We start from the raw sequence: 20,194 nt of genomic DNA on the forward strand, positions 1-20,194 counted from the left end.
TTAAAATGTATAAAATATTTTAACTGCCAGTTCCACTTCTAGGTATCTATCAAACAAATATATTCACATGTATGCAAAAGATTGTATAAAAGTTTGTTATAGTGACATTGTATATAATAGTAAAGACTGGAAACAAATGTCAGTCAATAGAAGACTGTAAGTAAATTATATAATCATATAATGGAATACTATGCAGTCCTTTAGAAGAATGAGGTAAATCTATAAACATGGAAGTCTTCAAGATATAATGATGACGTCTTCAAGATATAATAATGGGAGACAAAAAGCAAGAATCAGAATACTATGTATAATATAATTCTGTGATTGTGTATATGTGTGTTTCTAAAGGGCAGCTACAATATACTAATATTCTAATATTTGTGTATGCAAGAAAATTTCTGAAAAAAACACATAAGAAACTATTAACAATAATCACCCCTGGGAGGAGAATAATGGGAATGAGAAAGGTGCCTTTTATTTTCACCTTCCTGGGGAAAAAAAAAAGTTTTAATCATTTAGTGTGAGTTACATATGTATTTTTTTAAACTAGTTTTCTGTAAAAAAATAAAATGTTCAAAGAGATGGAATAGGGATGAAATGGCTAAATGTCTATAGAGTTGTGTTTGTGTTGAATGTGAAAAGTGGTCTATAAATACCTATTATTTTTACTAAACAATACAGTGTAGGGCTTTTGTAACCTGAAGAACGCAGCATTTCAGCATCTCTTCCTTCAGGAGCATATGGTGGTTAAGACCATGGGGGATGAATGCCTTGGAGATTACCTCTCATGAAGTTGATATGCAGATCTTTCCAGTGTTCCCCATTGCTCTTACGTGGAAAGTTCCATGGAACGGACTATTAAGGCTCTGTAATATTGTTAAAGCTGAGTGTTTAAAACGATAGTCAGATTTTCTTCTTTCTAATTAAACTATTAGGCACAGGGTGATTGCAAAACATGATTGCTTTTAAGAGTCTTTGTTTACAGTTTGGTTCATTGTATCGTAGGAAGAGTGCCTTTGACTGAATGTAGTGAGATAACTCTTGGTGCTGTCTGGGCAACAAGTTTGAAAATGAGAGGTATTATCTTGAGAGTTTTATCCTAGCATTTTACATATTAGCAGGAGACAGGATGTTGTGTTACTCCAGGTAACAGCCTTTTTGTTTTGTAACTGAGTGTTGGTTTTCTCCCTTTTGACACTCAGGGGACTAATTTACTATTTATTCTCTAAACCATATCCTTAGAGAAAACAAAAAAATACAAATAAGTCTTCTGATTGGTATAATCATTTTTCCTTATGACCAGACAGTTTTAAAATATAGCTATATGTTAATGGTATTATGTCAGAGTTTAAAAAATACAAGTCAATAAGTGCTATAGATCTTACATTACTAAAGAATGTAATACCAAGTTAATTTAATAACTACCTGGTAAATGATAATATTAATGACTTTCTGGGTGAAACGATGGTACATAGGGGAAGTGTGTGTTTATTTTAGATTGTTTGTCAAATACTGGGTAATAAAAGAAAGCAAATACAAGTGACTTTCTCTTCTTGGAAGTTGATTGGCCAGTTAATGATAATAATGAAAATTTTGTGTTGTCTCATTCACAAAGCACTTTTGTCTATATATCTTAATAAGCCTGTGAGGTAGAATTATAATCCCCACTATAAAATTAAAGAAACTTGGGCTGGGATAGAATTAAGTTTGCCTATGGACAAAGTAATTAGAACTTAGAATGTCTGATATCAAGCACCATGGTTTTTTTTAATCACTTCTATTGAAACATTCATAAACTATACAATCCATCTAAAGTGTGCCATCAATGGCATTTGATATAATCACTTAAATCAATATTAGAGCATTTTCATTACTCCACCAAAAAAAAAAAAAGAGAAAAGAAAGGAAAAAAACAAGCAAAAAGGAAAAAACAAAACCCTACCCCTTAATAATCACTTCTCAATCTTTCTATCCTTCTCCTACCATACATAACTGCTAATCAATTTCCATCTCTATAATTTATTTGTATTTATATTTTGTGTAGATGGAATCCAGACAATATGTAGTATCTATGGTTTTTTATTTCACATGTGGTTTTACTGTGTTATACAGTTCTGTTACATTTTTTAGCTTTCTTTTTAGTAATATATATGACCTTAGACTTTACCTTTAAACCACTTTCATACCCACATAATAGTACTGCTAGTTACAAACATTATGTTGGGATTTCACCTTTTCTATTCATTTCCAAAGATTAATACACATCCTTTTTACCAGTTCTGAACAAAGTAACCCTCAGCTTTCCATTCTCTAACTTCATTCTGTTTTCTGGGGATCCATATTCAAGTTATTAACGTCATGAGATTACACAATATATTTAGTTCATAGTAGCACAATCATACAGTATTTGTCCTTTTGTATCTGTCTTGCCTCACTCAACATAATGTCCTCGAAGTTCATCCATGTTGTCATTTCTTCTTACAGCTGCATAATATTCCATCATGTGATTACAGCACAATTTATCCATTCATTAGTTGATGGACACCTGGGTCATTTCCAACTTTTGGCAGTCGTGAATAATGCCACTATGAACATCAGTGTGCAGATGTTGGTTCACGTCACTGCTCTCAGGGTTCTTCTGGGTGTATACCCAGTAGTGGTATTTCTGGATAACATGGCAAATATATATTAAAATATTTAGGAACTGCCCAACAGTGAATAAGTGTTTCTCTCTCTCCACATTCTCTCCAACACTTGTAGTTTTCTGTGTTTCTAATAGTGGCCAGTCTAATAGGTGTGAAATGATATCTCTATGTAGCTTTGATTTGCATTTCCCTAATCACTAGTGATATTGAACATTTTTTCATGTGTTTTTTCACCATTTGTATTTCTTCTTCAGACAAATGTCTGTTCAAGTCTTTTGCCCATTTTTTAATCAGGTTGTTTGTCTTTTTGTTGAGTTGTAGCATCCCTTTATATATCATAGATATTATACCCTTATTAGAGATGTGATTTCCAAATATTTTCTCCCATTGAGTCAGCTGCTTTTTCACCCTTTTGACAAAGACCTTTGAGGTGCAAAAGTCTTTAATTTTGAGGAGGTCCCAGTTATGTTTTTTTCTTTGTTGCTTGTATTTTGGGTATAAGGCCAAAAAAACTACCACCTGCCACAAGATATTGAAGCTGTTTCCCTAAATTTTCTTCTAGTAGGTTTACAGTCCTGGCTTTTATATATAGGTATTTGATCCATTTTTAGTTAATTCTTGTATAGGGAATGAGATAGGGATCCTCTTTCATTCTTTTGGTTATGGATATCCTGTTCTCTCAGCACTATTGTAGAAGAGACTGTTTTTTCTTGTCAACATGGACCTGGTAGATTTGTCAAAAATCAGTTGGCCATAGAGGTGAGGGTTTATTTCTAGACACTCAGTTCTATTCCACTGATCAATGTGTCTATCTTTAAGCCAATAAATGCTGCTGTTTTGACTAATGTAGCTTTGTAATATGTTTCAAGGTAAGGCAGTGAAATTCCTCCCGTGTCACACTTCTTTTTTAGAATGCTTTTGGCTATTCAGGTACACTATCCCTTCCAAGTGAATTTGGTATTGCCTTTTCTATTTCTGCAAAGTAGACTATTGGAATTTTGATTGGTATTGCATTGAATCTATAAATCAGTTTGGGTAGGATTGACATCTTAATGGTATTTTGTCTTCCAATCTATGAACACAGATTGTCTTTCTCTTTGTTTAGGTCTTTATTAATTTCTTTTAGCACTATTTTGTAGTTTTCTGCATATAGGTCCTATACTTCTTTGGTTAAATTGATTCCTAGATATTGGAGTCTTTTTGTTGTTATTGTAAATGGAATTTTTAACCTGATTTCCTCCTCAGATTGTTCAGTACTAGTGTACAGAAACATTACTGATTTTTGCAAGTTGATTTGTATCCTGTCACTTTGCTGACCTCATTTATTAGCTCAAGTAGCTTTGTTGTAGACATTTCAGAATTTTCTAAATATAGGATCATGTCATCTGTAAATAGTGATAGTTTTACTTCCTCTTTTCCTATTTAGATGTCTTGTTTTGGGTTTTTTGTTTTGTTCTGGGTTGTTTTTTCCTTGTCTAATAGACTAGCTAGAACTTCTAACACAATGTTGAATAACAATGGTGACGGTGGGCATCCTTGTCTTGTTCCCAATCTTAGAGGGAAAACTTTCAACTTTTCCCTGTTGAGTAGGATGTTGGCTCTGGGTTTTTTATATATTCCTTTCATCATACTGAGAAATTTTCTTTCTATTCCTTCCTATCTTTCAAAGTGTTTTTATCAAGAAAGATTGCTGGATTTTGTCAAATGCCTTTCCTGCATTGATCAAGATGACCATGTGCTTTTTTTCCCTCAATTTGTTAATGTGGTATATTATGTTGATTTTCTTATGATGAACCTCTCTTGCCTACTAGAAATAAATCCCACTTAGTCATGATGTATAAGTCTTTTGATATGCTGTTGGATTCTATTTGCAACTTGATTTTGTTGAGAATTTTTCTTTAAAGATTTATTTATTTATTTATTTCTCTTCCCTTCCCCCTCCCCCCCCCCCCCGGTTGTCTGTTCTCTGTGTCTATTTGCTGCGTCTTCTTTGTCCGCTTCTATCCTTATCAGCGGCACCGGGAATCTGTGTTTCTTTTTGTTGCGTCATCTTGTTGTGTCAGCTCTCTGTGTGTGCGGCACCATTCCTGGGCAGGCTGCACTTTCTTTTGCACTGGGCTGCTCTCCTTACGTGTGGGGCTCCCCTATGTGGGGGACACCCCTGCGTGGCACAGCACTCCTTGCGCGCATCAGCACTGCACATGGGCCAGCTCCACATGGGTCAAGGAGGCCCCGGGTTTGAACCGCGGACCTCCCATGAGGTGGACGGACGCCCCAACCACTGGGCCAAGTCTGCCGCTGTTGAAAATTTTTGTATCTATGTTCATTAGAGAGATTGGTCTGTAATTTTCCTTTCTTGCAGTGTCTTTGTCTGATGTTGGTATTAGGGTGATGACAGTTTCATAAAATATGCTGTGTTGCTTCCCCTTCTTTTCAGTTTTTGGAAGAGTTTAAACAGGATTGGTGTTAATTCTTCTTGAAGTGCTTGGTAGGAATCACCTGTGAAGCCATCTGGTCCTGGACTTTTCTTTGTTGGGAGACTTTTGGCTGATTCATTTTCTTTAAATGTAGTTGATTTGATAAGTTATTCTATTTCTTGTAGCATCAGTGTAGGTTGTTTGTGTATTTCTAGGAGTTTGCCTATTTCATCTAGGTTGTCTAGTTTGTTGGCATAAAGTTTCCCATAATATCTTCTCATGATCCTTTTTATTTCTCTGGGGTCGGTTGTAACTTCACCCCTTTCATTTCTAAATTGTATTTATTTGCATCTTCTCTATTTTTTTATTTGTTAGTCTAGCTAGGGGTTTGTCAATTTTATTGATCATCTCAAAGAACCAACTTTTGGTTTTGTTGATTTTCTCTATTTTTGTTGTTGTTGTTCTCAATTTCATTTATTTCGCCTCTAATTTTTATTATTTCTTTCCTTCTGCTTTAGGAATGGTTTGCTGTTCTTTTCCTATATTCTCCAGTTTTTTCAATTAGATCTTTGATTTTATCTCTTTCTTCTTTTTAAATGTAGGTGTTTAGGGCTGTAAATTTCCTCTCAAGACTACCTTCAGTGTATCCCCTAAGTTTTGTTATGTTCTCATTTTCATTCATCTCAATATATTTACTGATTTCACTTGCAATTTCTTCTTTAACCCACTGATTATTTAGGATTATGTTGTTTACCCTCCACACATTTGCAAATTTACCTCTTTCCTGTTTTTATTGATTTCCAGTTTCATTCCATTATGATCTGAGAAGGTGCTTTGTATAAATTCAGTCTTTTTATACTTATTGAGAGCTGTATTGTGCCCTAACATGTAGTCTATCCTGGAGGAAAATCCGTGGGCACTTGAGAAGAATAGATAACCTGCTGCATTTGTGTGCAACATTCTACATATATCTTTTAGGTCTAGCTCATTTATCATATTGTTCAAGTTCTGTGTTTCCTTGATGATCTTCTGTCTAGTTGTTCTATCTAATGATGTGAGTGGTTTGTTGAAATGTCCAACTATTACTATAGAGATGTCTATTTCTCCCTTCAATTTTGCCAGAGATGTCTCATGTATTTTGAGGCACCCTGGTTAGATGCATAGATAGTTAGGACTGTTATTTCTTCCTGGTGGATTGTTCCTCTTATTAATATATAACAGCAGGATGGAGGAATAAAATACAGATTAGAGTAGACTTACTGGTATTCTACTACAGAACTATTGTGACTCTAGCAATGGAAGAAATTATATCATTGATGTGGAGACAGTGGCCACGGTAACTCTTGAGGGCAGGGAGAGGGAAGAAGAGATGTGATGTAGGGGCATTTTCTGGACTTGGAGTTGTCCTAAATGATATTGCAGGATCAGATGCTGGACATTATATACGCTGCCATAACCCACTGAATGGACAGGGGGAGAGTGTAGACTATAATCCATGTGGTACAGCAGTGCTCAAAAATGTATTCACCAAATTCAATGAATGTGCCACAGTGATAAAAGAGGTTGCTGATATGGGAGTGGAAACCTCTTCTATTCTTTAATGTAACATTTTTTGTGATCTCTGTATCTTTAAAAAAAAAAAAGATTCAACAACAAAAATATCTATCTATATTATATATAATGGCTTTCTTTACCTCTTATACCTTTTTTTGCATTTAAAGTCTGTTTTGTCTGCTATTAATATAGCTATCCCTGCTCTTTTTTTTTTATTACTATTTGCATGGAGTATCTTTTCCCAGCCTTTTCCTTTCAGCCTGTTTGTATTTCTGGGTCTAAGGTGAATCTCTTGTAAGCAGCATATGGATGGCTCATGTTTCTTTTTAATCCATTCTGTCAGCCTATATCTTTTGATTGTGGAGTTTAATCCATTCATATTCATTGGTATTACTGTAAATGCATTATTTACTTCCACAACTTTATTCTTTGGTTTTCATATGTCATATCTTATTTTCATCTGTCTTTTTACTTTTCTGATTACTCTTTCTGATATTCTTTCTTCTTTACTCTCCTCCAAGCCCCTCCTGTCTTTTTCTTTCAGGCTATAAGACTTCCTTTAATATTTACTGTAAAGGTGGATTCTTTTTTATGAACTGTCTTAGTTTCTGTTTGTGAATGTTTGAAACTCCCCTTTCATATTTAAAGGACAATTTTGCTGGATAAAGAATTCCCAGCTGGGAGTGGATATAGCTTAAGTGTTTGAGCACCTACTTCCCATGTTCAGTGTCTTGGGTTCAATCCCTGGTACCTCAAAACAAACAAACAAGCGAAACAAAAAAACTAACTCTTATTGGAGAATGGATGTAGCTTAGTGGTTGAGTGCCTGCTTCTCATGTAGGAGGTCCTGGGTTCAATCCCTGATACCTCTTTTATTAAAAAATCTCAGCTGGCAGTTTTCCTCTTTCAGTATCCTAATTGTATCATATCACTGTCTTCTTGCCTCCATGGTTTCTGATGAGAAATCTGCACTAAGTCTTACTGGGCATCCCTTGATTATGATGGTTTGTTTCTACCTTGCTGCTCTCAGAATTTTCTCTTTATCTTTCACTTTGACATACAGAGTTAGTATGTGTCTTGGGGTAGGTCTATTTGGATTTATTCTGATTGGGTTATGCTGTGCTTCTTGGATATGTAAGTTCACTTCTGTGAGAGTCAGGAAATTTTCAGCTATTATTTCCTCAAATACTCTTTCTGCCCCTTTTCCCTTCTCTTCTCCTTCTGGGACTCCCAAGACAGTATGTTGTTGAGTTTCATGTTATCTTTCAACTCCGTAAACCCCTGTTCTATTTTTTTCCATTCTTCTCTCTTTGTTCTTTTCTCTACATGCCTTCGGTATCCCTTTTTCTTTCTTCTTTCATTTTGAGTCTGCTGTTGTATGCCTCTAATGTGTTTTTTATCTTACCTATTGTGTCTTTCATTCTGATGGGCTCTATTCCTTTTTTATGCAGGTTTCAAATTCTTATTTGTGTTTGTTCTGCATCTTCTTGGTGTCTTTTTTCTCTTTAGCCATACTGTCTTTCAGCTCATTAACTTGATTTTGGAAATTTGTGTGCATCCCAATTAGTTGTCTCAAATTTTATATCTCTTCTGGGGCTTTGATTTATTCCTTTTCTTGGGCCATTTCTTCCATTTTCTTAGTATGGCTTGTAATTTTTTGCTGATGTCTAGGCATATGATTAGGGTGGTGAGTTTACTCAGATGTTTAATTTCTTCATTCGTAGGTTTTAGTGGGGGGAGACTGTGTGTTACTACTGTTCTTTGATTCTTGGTTCAACCTGTTGTGGATCTTTAGGATTGTCCTTGTTAGTTGCTTGAAGCTGGGCCCTGGATGCCATAATGGGTTGCAGATCTGCTTCCTGGGGCCTTGGGGAGGGAGGCCGTAGAGGCCTGAAAAAGCCTCTCTTATTTACTTTGACTTTCCTCACATGCACTTCCTTGGTCTACCAGCAGGTGGCGATCTTTGGCAGCACTCTCCTTTCAGTGCCTGGTTGACGTGTTTGTTTCTACACTGACCAGATCAATATGACAGGGGTTCATGCATTTTCCTGCCTGAAGACTGAGAGACTCATAATTCAAACTTTCTCAGAGGCAGTTCTCCAACCTTTGCTTGTAACCCCCTCCCTTTTCCCAAGTAGAAGTAATTCCATTCCCCTCTGCGTCTTCAACAACCAGTCCAGTCAGTAGAAAGGGCGATACACCACCCCACTTGGCCTGGAAGGGCTCCTGGGACACAACAGACCAAATTTACCAGTCAAAAGCTGTCAGCCTTAGGCTGTATCCCTCTCTCTCCACTTTCCTGAGGACATAGTTCCCTGGGACCCCTTAGTCTGTAGCCACGGGCCCTGAGGCCTTAGAATTCAAAAGTATCTATAGTGTGGGGGAAGGTGCTGGCATTTGCAGCTGCGGATTTTAACTCTGTTGTGATTCTTTTCTTTTGCCCCTCTCTCCTCTGGGCAGTGTCCAGCCTTCCCCTGGTGTCCTAAACCCTAGAAGACAGGCCATGTCTGCCTGTCCTCTAGTTATTTTTCTGGGAGAGAAAAGACTTCTGTGCCTTTGTAGTCCACTATCCTCCCAGAAGTCTGTTTATGATTTCTTAACATTGCCCACTTCAGCCATTTTTTCAGATTGGTGGAAAAGATTAGAGAAGATCATGTCCAGTCCAACGCCTTCATTTTCTCAGTAAATGGATGAAGGCCCACAATGGACTTTACCTCAAAATTGCCAGTCAGCCTTCAATGTTCTCTTCTTCCCCCAGTGTGGACACGCACACATTTTTCTCTAATGGCCTGAAGAAAATCACGTTAAGTCTTTTCTCTATTCGTTTTACTTTAGATGAAGTTAAGTTACTTGGCTAGTCTTAATTTAAGTGACTGTGTTAGAACCTAAAACTTAGGTCTTCTGGTTTCTAGCCTCTGCTGTTGGCACTATAAATTAACACTGTCATTTCATAGATCATTAGTTACCATCAGTTCAAATGATCAACCCATTTTGATTTTGTCATAGCAACAAAAGCATGTCTATATCCTCTGTTCACATTTCAGTACACCTCAGGTCTGTCCTGCAATACAATTATGTCAGCATTTAAGTCTCCAGTACTCACCGTTTTAGAGTATTTATGCCTTATGGAGGGATACATAGAGATATAGTAATGGAAATAACGTATAGACACAAGGGACATCTATTACTTTAAGATTTTAAAATGCTATTAACATATGATTCTATTAAAAAAATTAATTTGGTCATAGTTAATGCTATCAAAAGCCAAGTTAACATTTTATAGTAATTGTATTTCGGAGTCTTGAAGTTGTCAGCAAATGACCTGAGAAGATTCATTTCAAATCTCAGAATTCAAGCAAGAATGTAAAGAAATGTGGCAATTTCTCTTCAGGGTCTTTGTGCAAAAATTTTTTTAAGAGAAAGTCCCTCTGACTTCATGTGGAATAGAAAACTAGCTTAATTTATTTTGTGCTGTTCAGTCTAATTTGGAATCTTTTTTTTTTTTTCTTTTTGGAATCATTTTTGAATTCCTAGATGCTTGGGTACAGAGAGCTTGCCTCTAGACCCTCGTCTCCTGACAGTGGAAAGTAAAGGACTAAATTGAGCTGAAACTAAATTGATTGACATTTTGACATTAAGCAGATTGTGAAAAGAAAGGGAATTTGTTGAATTTTCAAAAAGAGTAGCAGAAAGAACTATTTTCTTAAAGGTGGCCCCATTTGCAAAGATGATTTAATTTCTTTCTTAAAAATAACAAGAGGCATGTTCTAGCACCATCCCAATTTTCCTATATTACAGTTTGAAGCAAGAATCTAACTTTGAAAAGCTTTTGAAAAGGCTGGATGGGGGTGTTAAAATAGTCTCCTTAGCTGAAAGAACACTGACAGAGGTCTTTTGAGGGAAAACAAAGGACTCAACACTTCAGGGGCATCACTGTATCCATATTTATGAAACCATATATATCTGTAGAGTTTTTAAATGTAAGAGTTAGTAAGTCTGAATTGAGAAGATACATTTCCTGCTGACTTCTTTTACAGACAGATACAGATGATTACCAACCCATCATCTCTCCTAAATGGCATCATTTAGTGTTGACTTCAATAAAATCCAATCTCTGCTGTGTTGTGAAAGGAACTGAACTCACCTTAACAGTGCTATTCTAATCTGCTTGCTACCTTATTTTTTATCACTGCAGGACACTGTAATAAATTATAGCCTGGAATAAGTTTCAAACTGGAAAGTTTGCCAGATATTTTAAGCAATTTATTTTGGGGTGTATCAGCAGATTTTTTTTCTTACAGCAGATTTTTTTTTCTTGCACTGCCATTTGGGTGCCTGCTGACACAGCCTGAATAAATCTTTCAAACATTTTCCTTTCAAGAGATGGATGATGACAATGATAATACATTGAGTTCGAGATCCAGCCCTTTCATTAACTCTTCCCTTGCCAACGGGTTCCTTCCTATTATTATCAGATCTCTAGGAAACTGAGATATCTCTTTTCAGCATTAGGTTGCAATATTTCATGTCCACCAGTCCTTGGCAACAGTTTTAAGTTTTGTGGAAGGATCAACTAACAGAAGAGTGATTGTTTTTAGGCAGAGAATTTACAGTTTAGATTATTTCATTACTAGGACTTTGAAAACTGCCAACCTTCCAAATAGGAAAAGAGATTTTAAAATTTACATAAACAAAATGTATTTCTTCCTGATTCTTAGCCTGTACTGAGTCCTAACATGATTTCTTCCTATGCTAATTTTATTCTCTTCTCTTATAATTGGTTAATGAATTTTTTTAATTTAAATTTCTTAGGATTTCCCTAAGACAACTTTATTGATTTATATTTTAGCATTCAGAAATGCTAAAAAATACTTATGCCTGAAAATATTTGTCCTGATGACTCTGGAAGGACAAGAGATAAGGCAGATAACTTTGAATTGAATTGAATGCCATGTGCAGTGTCAGCCACTTTAGGTGAGCCACTACACTGCATGTTGGGGAGAGAGGAAAGAGGGTCTCGTTTTACAAGGAGCTAGTTCCTGGTCAGGTGAGTTGAAGGAAAGATAGTGAAGGCTGATGCCCATAAAGTCATCAGGCAATAGCGTTTGGTGGGAAAGGCCCTTAGATTTGGAGCCATAAAACCTGGGTCCTTGTTTTAGTGAGATCACTTAGAAAATAGGGCATCTGTCTAGACCCCGAATGTTTCCATATTTGTGAAATAAAGGTATGCTCTCTAACTTGCTTTCCTTGCTCCATCTTTTGGCAAAGTAGTTCAGAACCATGGCTGTACGTTGGAATCACTTGGCGAGCTCCGAAAAATACTGGCGTCTAGATACAACCCTCAGATTCCGATTTGAGTGGTGTAAGGTGCTGACTGACCATGGGGATTTAAAAAGACTCCACAGTGATTCATATGTGCAACCAAGGCTGTGAATCCCTGGTTTGGAGAAAGAAAGCCCTTTATAAAATTATTTACAAGGGTTATGAAATGTTCTTGACAGTGTAGACGGGCTTCCTAGCATCATAACTTCAACTGTTTCCTTAAAATACACACACACACCTAATTACATATATAAAATCTCGGAATTCCCTCAGCCCTTGGCACATAGGAAGCCCTCGATAAATATTTGTTGCATTTGTGAATATACGGACCTTAAAAATCAATTTAAAGATCATTCGGAAAGTAGGATTTGTTTGACGTACACTGTACAGAGTCATTTAAGAGGCACTTTCCATTGAAACATTTCGCCTTAGAAAAATGCCTTTCAGGCCCACCCCGGCTCGCGTCACTCCTTCACCTAAGCTGCGGTGTCTTGCGGCTGACCCTTGGGGAATGCAGGCTCCGGACCCGCGTGGGCGCCGCAAGCTCCGGGGCGGGGCATCGCACCGTCGACCCTGCTGGCTCCCAGGACCCTCCCGGCCCGCCCCCGCCGCGGCGCCCCGCCCCGGACGCGACTTGGGGCGGGCTGCTGGCGGCGTCCGGCCGCCGGGACTCCACCGCCGATCCCCAGGGCCGCGGCGGCTGCCTCTGCGCGATCCCGCGCGCTAGGCTCGGCGGCCGGGGTCCGCGCAGCCCGCGCCTCGCGCCGAAGCCGGGCCGGGGCCAGGATGCCAAGGTGCGCGCCTTGAACCGGCCCCATGATCCTGAGCACGTTGGTCCGCGAGAGAAAGGCGCCCTCCGCCTGCACCTGCAGCCTCAGTGGCCCCGATATGATCCCCTACTTCTCTGCGGACGCGGTCATCTCGCAGAACGCCATCAACCAGCTGTGAGTGTGCCGCGCACCCTCCAGCTTCCGCTAATGCTCGGAAAGTTTGCTTTTCAGCAGCCGCTTCCCCGAACCTGCTGGAGCGCAAGCAAGCGGGCGGGGGCGCGGGGCGAGCAGGCTGCGTGCTTGGGGGGGTCTCCGGGCATCCAGGGGATGTGGAGTAGTTCGTGGAAGCAGAAAACTGTCCCAGGGAAATGGGCAGGCAGAAGAAGGCTTTGCGAGAGATTTGGTAAACTTTGGGGGAATCCGAAGTGGGTTCGTCCTTGGGAATTTGTTCCGAGTGACCGAGTGACCGTTGAGCGGTTTGGCACAGCGGGATTGAAGGGCAGTCGCCGTAACGTCGGAACAGCCGGCCGGAAACGTGAGGGGCTTGCCTGCCGGTCCTGCTAGTGACCATACTCGTTCTCGCTTTTGGTTTTTTGTTTATGTTTGCGCGTGACCATAGGTTTCTGACGCAAGCCCTTCACACAAAGGAGAGCAGTTCATTCTTCGCTCCCGCTGGGTGTAGTCTGAAGTTAAATCAAACAACTGGACTACAGTAGTTTGTCTCTTTTTCTTTTTGTCTTCCTCTGTAGTACTAGGTGCTCACAACCCAAGCCTTCATACCACTTCATTTCCTGAAGTGCAAGAATTCGAGCGTATCTTTCATCGTCTCTATTTTTGAAGTCTCTCGAGTTGTTGTCCTTACCTTCCATTGTGGTTGAGCTATTTCTGAGAACTGTGTGTTCTCAAATTTGTGGTTAGTCTCAACTCACAGTTAGTTATAAAGCTCAAAGGAGAGGCACTCCACCTTTTCAAACTGCATCCTTAAACCATTGTTGTGATTTAGAGTTAGATAGCAGAAGTTTAGTCTGCTTAGTGTATTAGCACTTACTCCTGAGTGGCCTCAGAAGGAAGAGTCATCTTCTAAAGTTTTACTAGTTTGCTAGCTCTAAAGTACTACATCTGCCTCGTTTCCACGTCAGTGCTGAAGAACTTTTTAGTGTCCAATAACAGAAAAATTCTTTACCCCTTGTTAAAGGTACTGAGAATTGCATTTTAAGTGATTTATAGATCATCGCTCACCTAATTTATTATTTTAATTAATGGTTTCCTCCTACCAAATCAAATTAAACTATTTGAGTGTCACCTTTTGTCCTTCCTTTTCACTAGAGGTGGAGCTGCTAAAATAGGAAAAAAAAAGTGATTTTGTGCGCTGTACTTTAAACTCTTCACAGTGAAACAAACTGCTTTACGTACAGTTTCCTTTAAAAAAAAAAAAAGATAAATGAAGTGAAAGAAGGAAAGGAGTGAATAATCTGAAACTGGGTGACAATCTCAAAATAATAGTGTTCGCAGTACTGTAAAAAAATTTTAAAGGTAGAGCTTCTAAGCTTTTTGGGGGAAGGGAATTTTGAATCATGCTTCCTACTGTGATCCAGCAAGTCCAGATTTCTTTTCTTACTAATTAGTGTCTTTGAGTACATCATTTGACTTCAGTTTCTTCCACATAAAATGGGAATGCAGTGGTTCCTACCCTTAGGATAATAAGAGATCATATATGTTAATTCTTTGCAAACCATAAAGTCCTGCACAGAAATGAGTTAATTGAAATGAAATAATGCTGAATAGCTGCTATTTACAGAGCACCTGTATATTATTTTATTTAATCATCCTAACAAGCCTATGAAATTAGTTGTTCTCTTTACAGGTAATGAAGCCAAGGCTTCAGGAATTGAATAATTGCTCAAAGAGACTTATAACTAGTTAAGTGACAAAACTATCCTTAGAATATATATCTATTGGGTTCCTAGGCCAGTGCTCTTATCCACAATAAAAATGTGTTTTAGGAGTTGCCTACTTGGCAGGCTTAGGAATTTAACTTTGCAGATCTTCAAATTAATGGTGAAAAACTTATTTGCTATACTGAGAGTTTTGCTACGAAGACAGACATACTTTTTAACAAGTTTCACAGTCTTTTTCTTTTTTTTTTTTCTTTTGCTGCCTTTTCCCCCTTAGAAATGAGACTGGCTGACAGTGTTGACTTCTAAACTGTATTTATTGTTACTGTTCTAGATGTCATGTTTATTTAGCATTCATAGTATTTCCCAGTTCATCATCATTAAAAAGTCTTTAGAGATCATTCTGAATAGACTCCTAAATTTTATGAGCTTAAACAGATGCATTGTTGGTTTTACCTAAAGCAGAAGTTCTTAACTTGGAGTCCATGGCACCTAGATTTCTATGGATTGGTTTCAGAAGGTCTATAAACCTCCCTGAGATCTGATGAAAATGTTGGGTAGATAAGTATATTTCTAAATCAGATTTGCAAAATAATCTGTGATCTCAAGAAGGTTAAGAATCTCTTTCCTATAGGGAACTACTGTTTCTAGGACCTAATACTCTAAACTTCATCTGGTATGGGCATTTCCCTGTGGTGTCAATATGTAAGTAGCAGTGACGGGGGAAGCAACTAAAAGTTTCAGATTTACAGTCATCAGGGAAGATGGACTTGAAAAAATTGTAATGTGTTTTTGGATGGACAAGGGCAATAATACCTTGCCATAAGAATATTTTTAGCCCAGTGATTTTCAACCTTGGCTACACATTAAAGTCACCTAGGCGGCGGACTTGGCCCAGTGGTTAGGGAGTCCGTCTACCACATGGGAGGTCCACAGTTCAAACCCCAGGCCTCCTTGACCCGTGTGGAGCTGGCCCATGCACAGTGCTGATGTGGACAAGGAGTGCCCTGCCATGCAGGGGTGTCCCTGCGTAGGGGTGCCCCATGCGCAAGGAGTGCACCCCGTAAGGAGAGCCGCCCAGCGCGAAGGAAAGTGCAGCCTGCCCAGGAATGGTGCTGCACACACGGAGAGCTGATACAACAGGATGGCCCATGATTCCCGTGCGGCTGACAACAACAGAAGCGGACAAAGAAGAAGACACAGCAAATAGACACAGAGAACAGACAACCGGGGGCGTGGGAGAGAAATAAATAAATAAATAAATCTTAAAAAAAAAAAGTCACCTAGCTAGCTTTAAGAAATACTGATGCTCAAGTCCCATCCTAGAGGTAATTATGTAATTGGCCTGGCGTGCAGTTGTGACATTGTGATTTTTAAAGCTGTCCATGTGAGAATGATGTTCAGCCAAGGTTGGGAACTATGACTTGGATTGAAAGGAGAGTCAAGAGTAATTCCACTAATTTCCCAACCATATTTCAGGTTGTTCATCTCCCAAAAAGTTAAAGTTTTTTACCAAACTCTGATAGAATTAGGTATTCTGGAGAGCTAGATTTCCAGTTAGTTGAGCGGGTTCACCGCCTTTATTTAATTATTTTTACTTCTTGTTTTGAAATAATTTCAAACTTGCAACTTTGACAGTTGCAAAAATAATACAAAATTCATGCAAAGAACTCCAATATACCCGCACCCAAATTCCCAGATCCACCAATTTTTAACATTTTGTCACAGTTGCCCTGTCATTCTATCTGCCTATCTATCCATCCATCTACCCTTCCATCCATTCATGCATTTGAGAGTAGGTTGTATATACATCATGTTCCTTGAACATTTAATACTTCCATATACATTTCCTGGGAACAAAGATCCACATGTTTAACCACCTTAAGTACTGTCATCAGGTTCAAGAAATTTAACATTGATGTGAAGCTTATAATCTATATTCCAGTTTTTATCGTATGTCCTTTTGAACCTTTTCTCCTCCATTAGCTCCAATCCAGAATCTTGCATTGCATTTAATTGCCATAGTGTCTTTAGTTGCTCTTTTTTTTTTTCATTGTAGAAGCACATATACAACATAAACTTTCCCATCTCAACCACTTTTTTTTTTTTTAAGATTTATTTTTTATTTATTTCTCTACCCTTCTCCGCCCCAGTTGTCTGCTCTCTTGTGTCCATTCACTGTGTGTTCTTCTGTGTCCGCTTGTATTCTTGTCAGCAGCACCAGGAATCTGTGTCTCTTTTTGTTGTGTCATCTTGCTGCATCGGCTCTCCGTGTGTGTGACGCCACTCCTGGGCAGGCTGCACTTTTTTCGCACTGGGTGGCTCTCCTTACAGGGCTCACTCCTTGCGCGTGGGGTTCCCCTATGCGGGGGACACCCCTGAGTGGCACGGCACTCCTTATGTGCATCAGCACGGTGCAAAGGCCAGTTCATCACACAGGTCAGGAGGCCCTGGGTTTGAACCCTGGACCTCCCATGTGGTAGGTGGATGCCCAATCAGTTGAGCCAAATCCACTTCCCTCAACCTCTTCTTCCAGTGGGATTACTCACATTCCAGTGTTGCACTACCCTTACTACCATCCATTACTAGAACTTTCCCATCACCCCAAACAGAAACCCTATACCCATTATGCATCAACTCCCATTCCCTTTCTACCCTCAACCTGTAATCACCTTTCTGTCTCTATGAATTTGCATGTTCTAGTTATTTCATGTAAGTGAGATCATATAATGTTTGGCCTTTTGTGTCTGGCTTATTTTACTCAACCTGATGTCTTCAAGGTTTATTCATGTTTATCAGAACTTCTTTTTTAAAGCTGAGTAATATTCCATCATAAATGTAAAACATGTTTTGTTTATCCAGTCATCCATTGATAGGTATCTGGGTTGCTTCCACCTTTTGGCTGTTGTGAATAATGCCACTGTGAATATTAATATACAGATGTCTAGCTCCCAGCTTTTAATTCTTTTGGGTATTTACCTTGAAGTAGGATTGCCACGTCCTATGGTAGTTCTATGTTTAATTTTTGAGGAACCACCAAACTGTTTTTCACAGTGACTATACCATTTTACATTCCTACCAACAATGTACTAAGGTTCCTATTCTCCACATCCTTGCCAGTTAATTTTACATTTTAAAAATGATAGCCATTCTAGTGGGTGTGAGGTAGTATCTCATTGTGGTTTTGATTTGCACTTCCCTAACAACTATTGGTTTTAAGCAATCTTGTCTTGTGCTTGTTGGCCATTTGTATATCTTTGTATCATTTTAGGTGAAAGTATTATAAAATGCTATCTTTATAGTACATGGAACAATTATGTTAACACCTTAAATTGGAGCTATCATTAAGATCATGGCAGGCAACTTGATATAGTGAGAAGGAGCCCTGAGAGTGGGGGAGGAGAGTCACAACAAAACTACGAAATAGCTTTATCACCTTGGGTGATATGGTGGCGCCCATATGATGAGGAGGTTGAAATATATGATCTATAGTCATCTGAGCTCTAACATCACCTAGTAATGGTCCCCGACTCTAGTATTTTGGGAGTTCTTATCTCCTTTTTATAGTTTTATCAAATTGTTAGTTCTTGTCTCACAGCTGAGAACTCACATTAAGATCTTCTTTTGCTTTTTCTGATTTGCTGGTTTAGAAACCAAGTAACAAACCCTATGAGACCTCTGTCAAAGAGTCAAAAATCCTGAGGGTTCTCCTACTGGGAAAGTGCATGACTTTTAGAGTATTGCCTTTGGACACCTATTTTGGTGATTTTGCAGGCTGTTTCTAATTCCTTCACTTCCAACTGTGTTTTATATAGGTGAAATTGGAATAGCTGGAGTATTTATTTTATTGGGATTATGTCATCATTATTAGATTAAGGTCTTGCAGTTGTGTAAAACTCACCAAAGATGACATATGTTTGACTTATCAATAAAGAACATTAAGGAAATGACTAAATTCATTCCAGAAACTAAGAAAAAATTATTATAAATCTTAATCCCACTAGAAAAAATTACTTGGACAACCCAGAAAACCATCTGATAAAAATTCAAGAGACTTGGATCAGAATGATCATGAAAAGTACCATATCCTTTAAGAATCTGTACATGCTTTTTAATAAAACAATCATCTGAATTTCTGAAAAATATGGAACCGTATATTATTTTTAGAGAACTTTCAGTCCCTGAGAATGTCACTGTGTTAAGAAATACCAAAGGTGTTCCTAGTGTTATTGTCTTATCTAAACAAGTGACTTATCAAGAAGTAAGTGGTCATTTTTGTGTTCTGAAAAGTTTAAGGAAAGATCAGGAATTACTGCATAAAATGCAGGCAAAAACTGCCATCAAAATAGTGTTCTCACTAATGCAAAATGTTAACAGGGAAAATTGTATGTGGAATGGGGTATATGAGAACTCTGTAGAACTGCACCGATTTAAAAAATAAGAGCGAAGCAGATGTAGTTCAAGCAGTTCGGTGGCTGTCTACCACATGGAAGGTCCCAGGTTCAATTCCCGATGCCTCCTAAAGAAGACAAGCAAGACAGCAAGCTGACACAACAAGATGACGCCATAAGAAAACAAATGAGAGGTACAACAAGCAGAGAGCAGAGGTGGCTCAAGCAATTAGGCACCTCTCTCCCTCATGGGAGTTCCCAGTTTAGTTTCCAGTGCCTCCTAAAAAGAAGACGAGCAGACAGTGAGCACAAACAACAAGGGGGTGTGGGGAGAGAAATAAATAAAATCATAAAAAAGAAAGAAAGAAACAGTGTTCGCATTATGAAGACCTCTGATCAGAAGTCTTGGAACTTGGGCATTGCTTGAATTGTTAATGATGTTACTGTAAGCTTTTTATTATTGACCTAAAATATTTGTTTATGCTTACTTGGTTTCATGTAAGTTTGGCTTTATATCTGCCTATTAGTGCTTTCTAAAGCTTAGGCTTAGCAACAGGAGCATATCAAGGTGATTCCAAAACATACCTGTATTAGTCAGCCAAAGGGGTACTGATGCAAAATACTGGAACTCTATTTGCTTTTATAAAGGGTATTTATTTGGGGTAGAAGCTTACAGTCACAAGGCCCTAAAGAGTCAACTCAAGGTACCATAAGAGGTACTTTCTCACCCAAAGTCTTTGGCCATGTGTTGAAGCAAAGTGATGGTCAGGGTCTGCAAGGGTTCAACCTTCCTTCTTCCTCTTAAGTCTCCATGGTCCCACCTTCTTCCAAACTCAGCTGTATTAGGCTCGTCTCTCCCCCGGGCTCATTTCTTTCTGGGCTCAACTGCTCTGTTCTTTTCACAAGGTCAACTATAGACTATCAGGGTCATCTCTCTTAGCTGGTGCCTCTGCCGTGTCTAATGAGCTGTCTCTTTTCCTCTGTGTTCTTGTTCTCTGTGTGTCTACTTCCATGTGAGAATCTGTTTTATTAACTCACCAAGAGAGCCAAGACTCAATGCTCAGTCACACTCTAATGACATGGTTGAATCAAAGCTCTAATCTTAATTTAATCACATGTCTCAGCTGAATCTAGTACAATCAAAGGACTATCAGGCCCAGAGGAACAGAGCAGTTTACAAACATAATCTCTCTTTTTGGA

At 38.6% G+C, this 20,194-nt stretch overlaps 1 protein-coding gene and 1 pseudogene across 3 annotated transcripts in view; both read left to right on the forward strand.

Annotated features, from left to right (window-relative positions):
- The window catches only part of LOC139437204 (RNA 3'-terminal phosphate cyclase-like protein pseudogene), a 32,891-nt pseudogene extending 20,226 nt beyond the window's left edge, over positions 1 to 12,665 (forward strand).
- Positions 1 to 20,194, forward strand: part of SSH2 (slingshot protein phosphatase 2) — a 312,427-nt gene that overhangs the window by 171,358 nt on the left and 120,875 nt on the right. Inside the window, exon 1 of one of the 3 annotated variants that reach the window (XM_004454371.3) lies at positions 12,605 to 12,882. The exons of the other annotated variants lie outside the window; for them this stretch is intronic. Within the exon in view, the coding sequence (XP_004454428.2) occupies positions 12,755 to 12,882 (128 nt within the window). The 5' untranslated portion in view covers positions 12,605 to 12,754. Of the gene's footprint in view, positions 1 to 12,604; positions 12,883 to 20,194 lie in introns of those variants that run through there. 3 annotated transcript variants of the gene reach the window in all.

Source organism: Dasypus novemcinctus, chromosome 21 (assembly GCF_030445035.2).
Source record: "Dasypus novemcinctus isolate mDasNov1 chromosome 21, mDasNov1.1.hap2, whole genome shotgun sequence".
Lineage (NCBI taxonomy): Eukaryota > Metazoa > Chordata > Mammalia > Cingulata > Dasypodidae > Dasypus > Dasypus novemcinctus.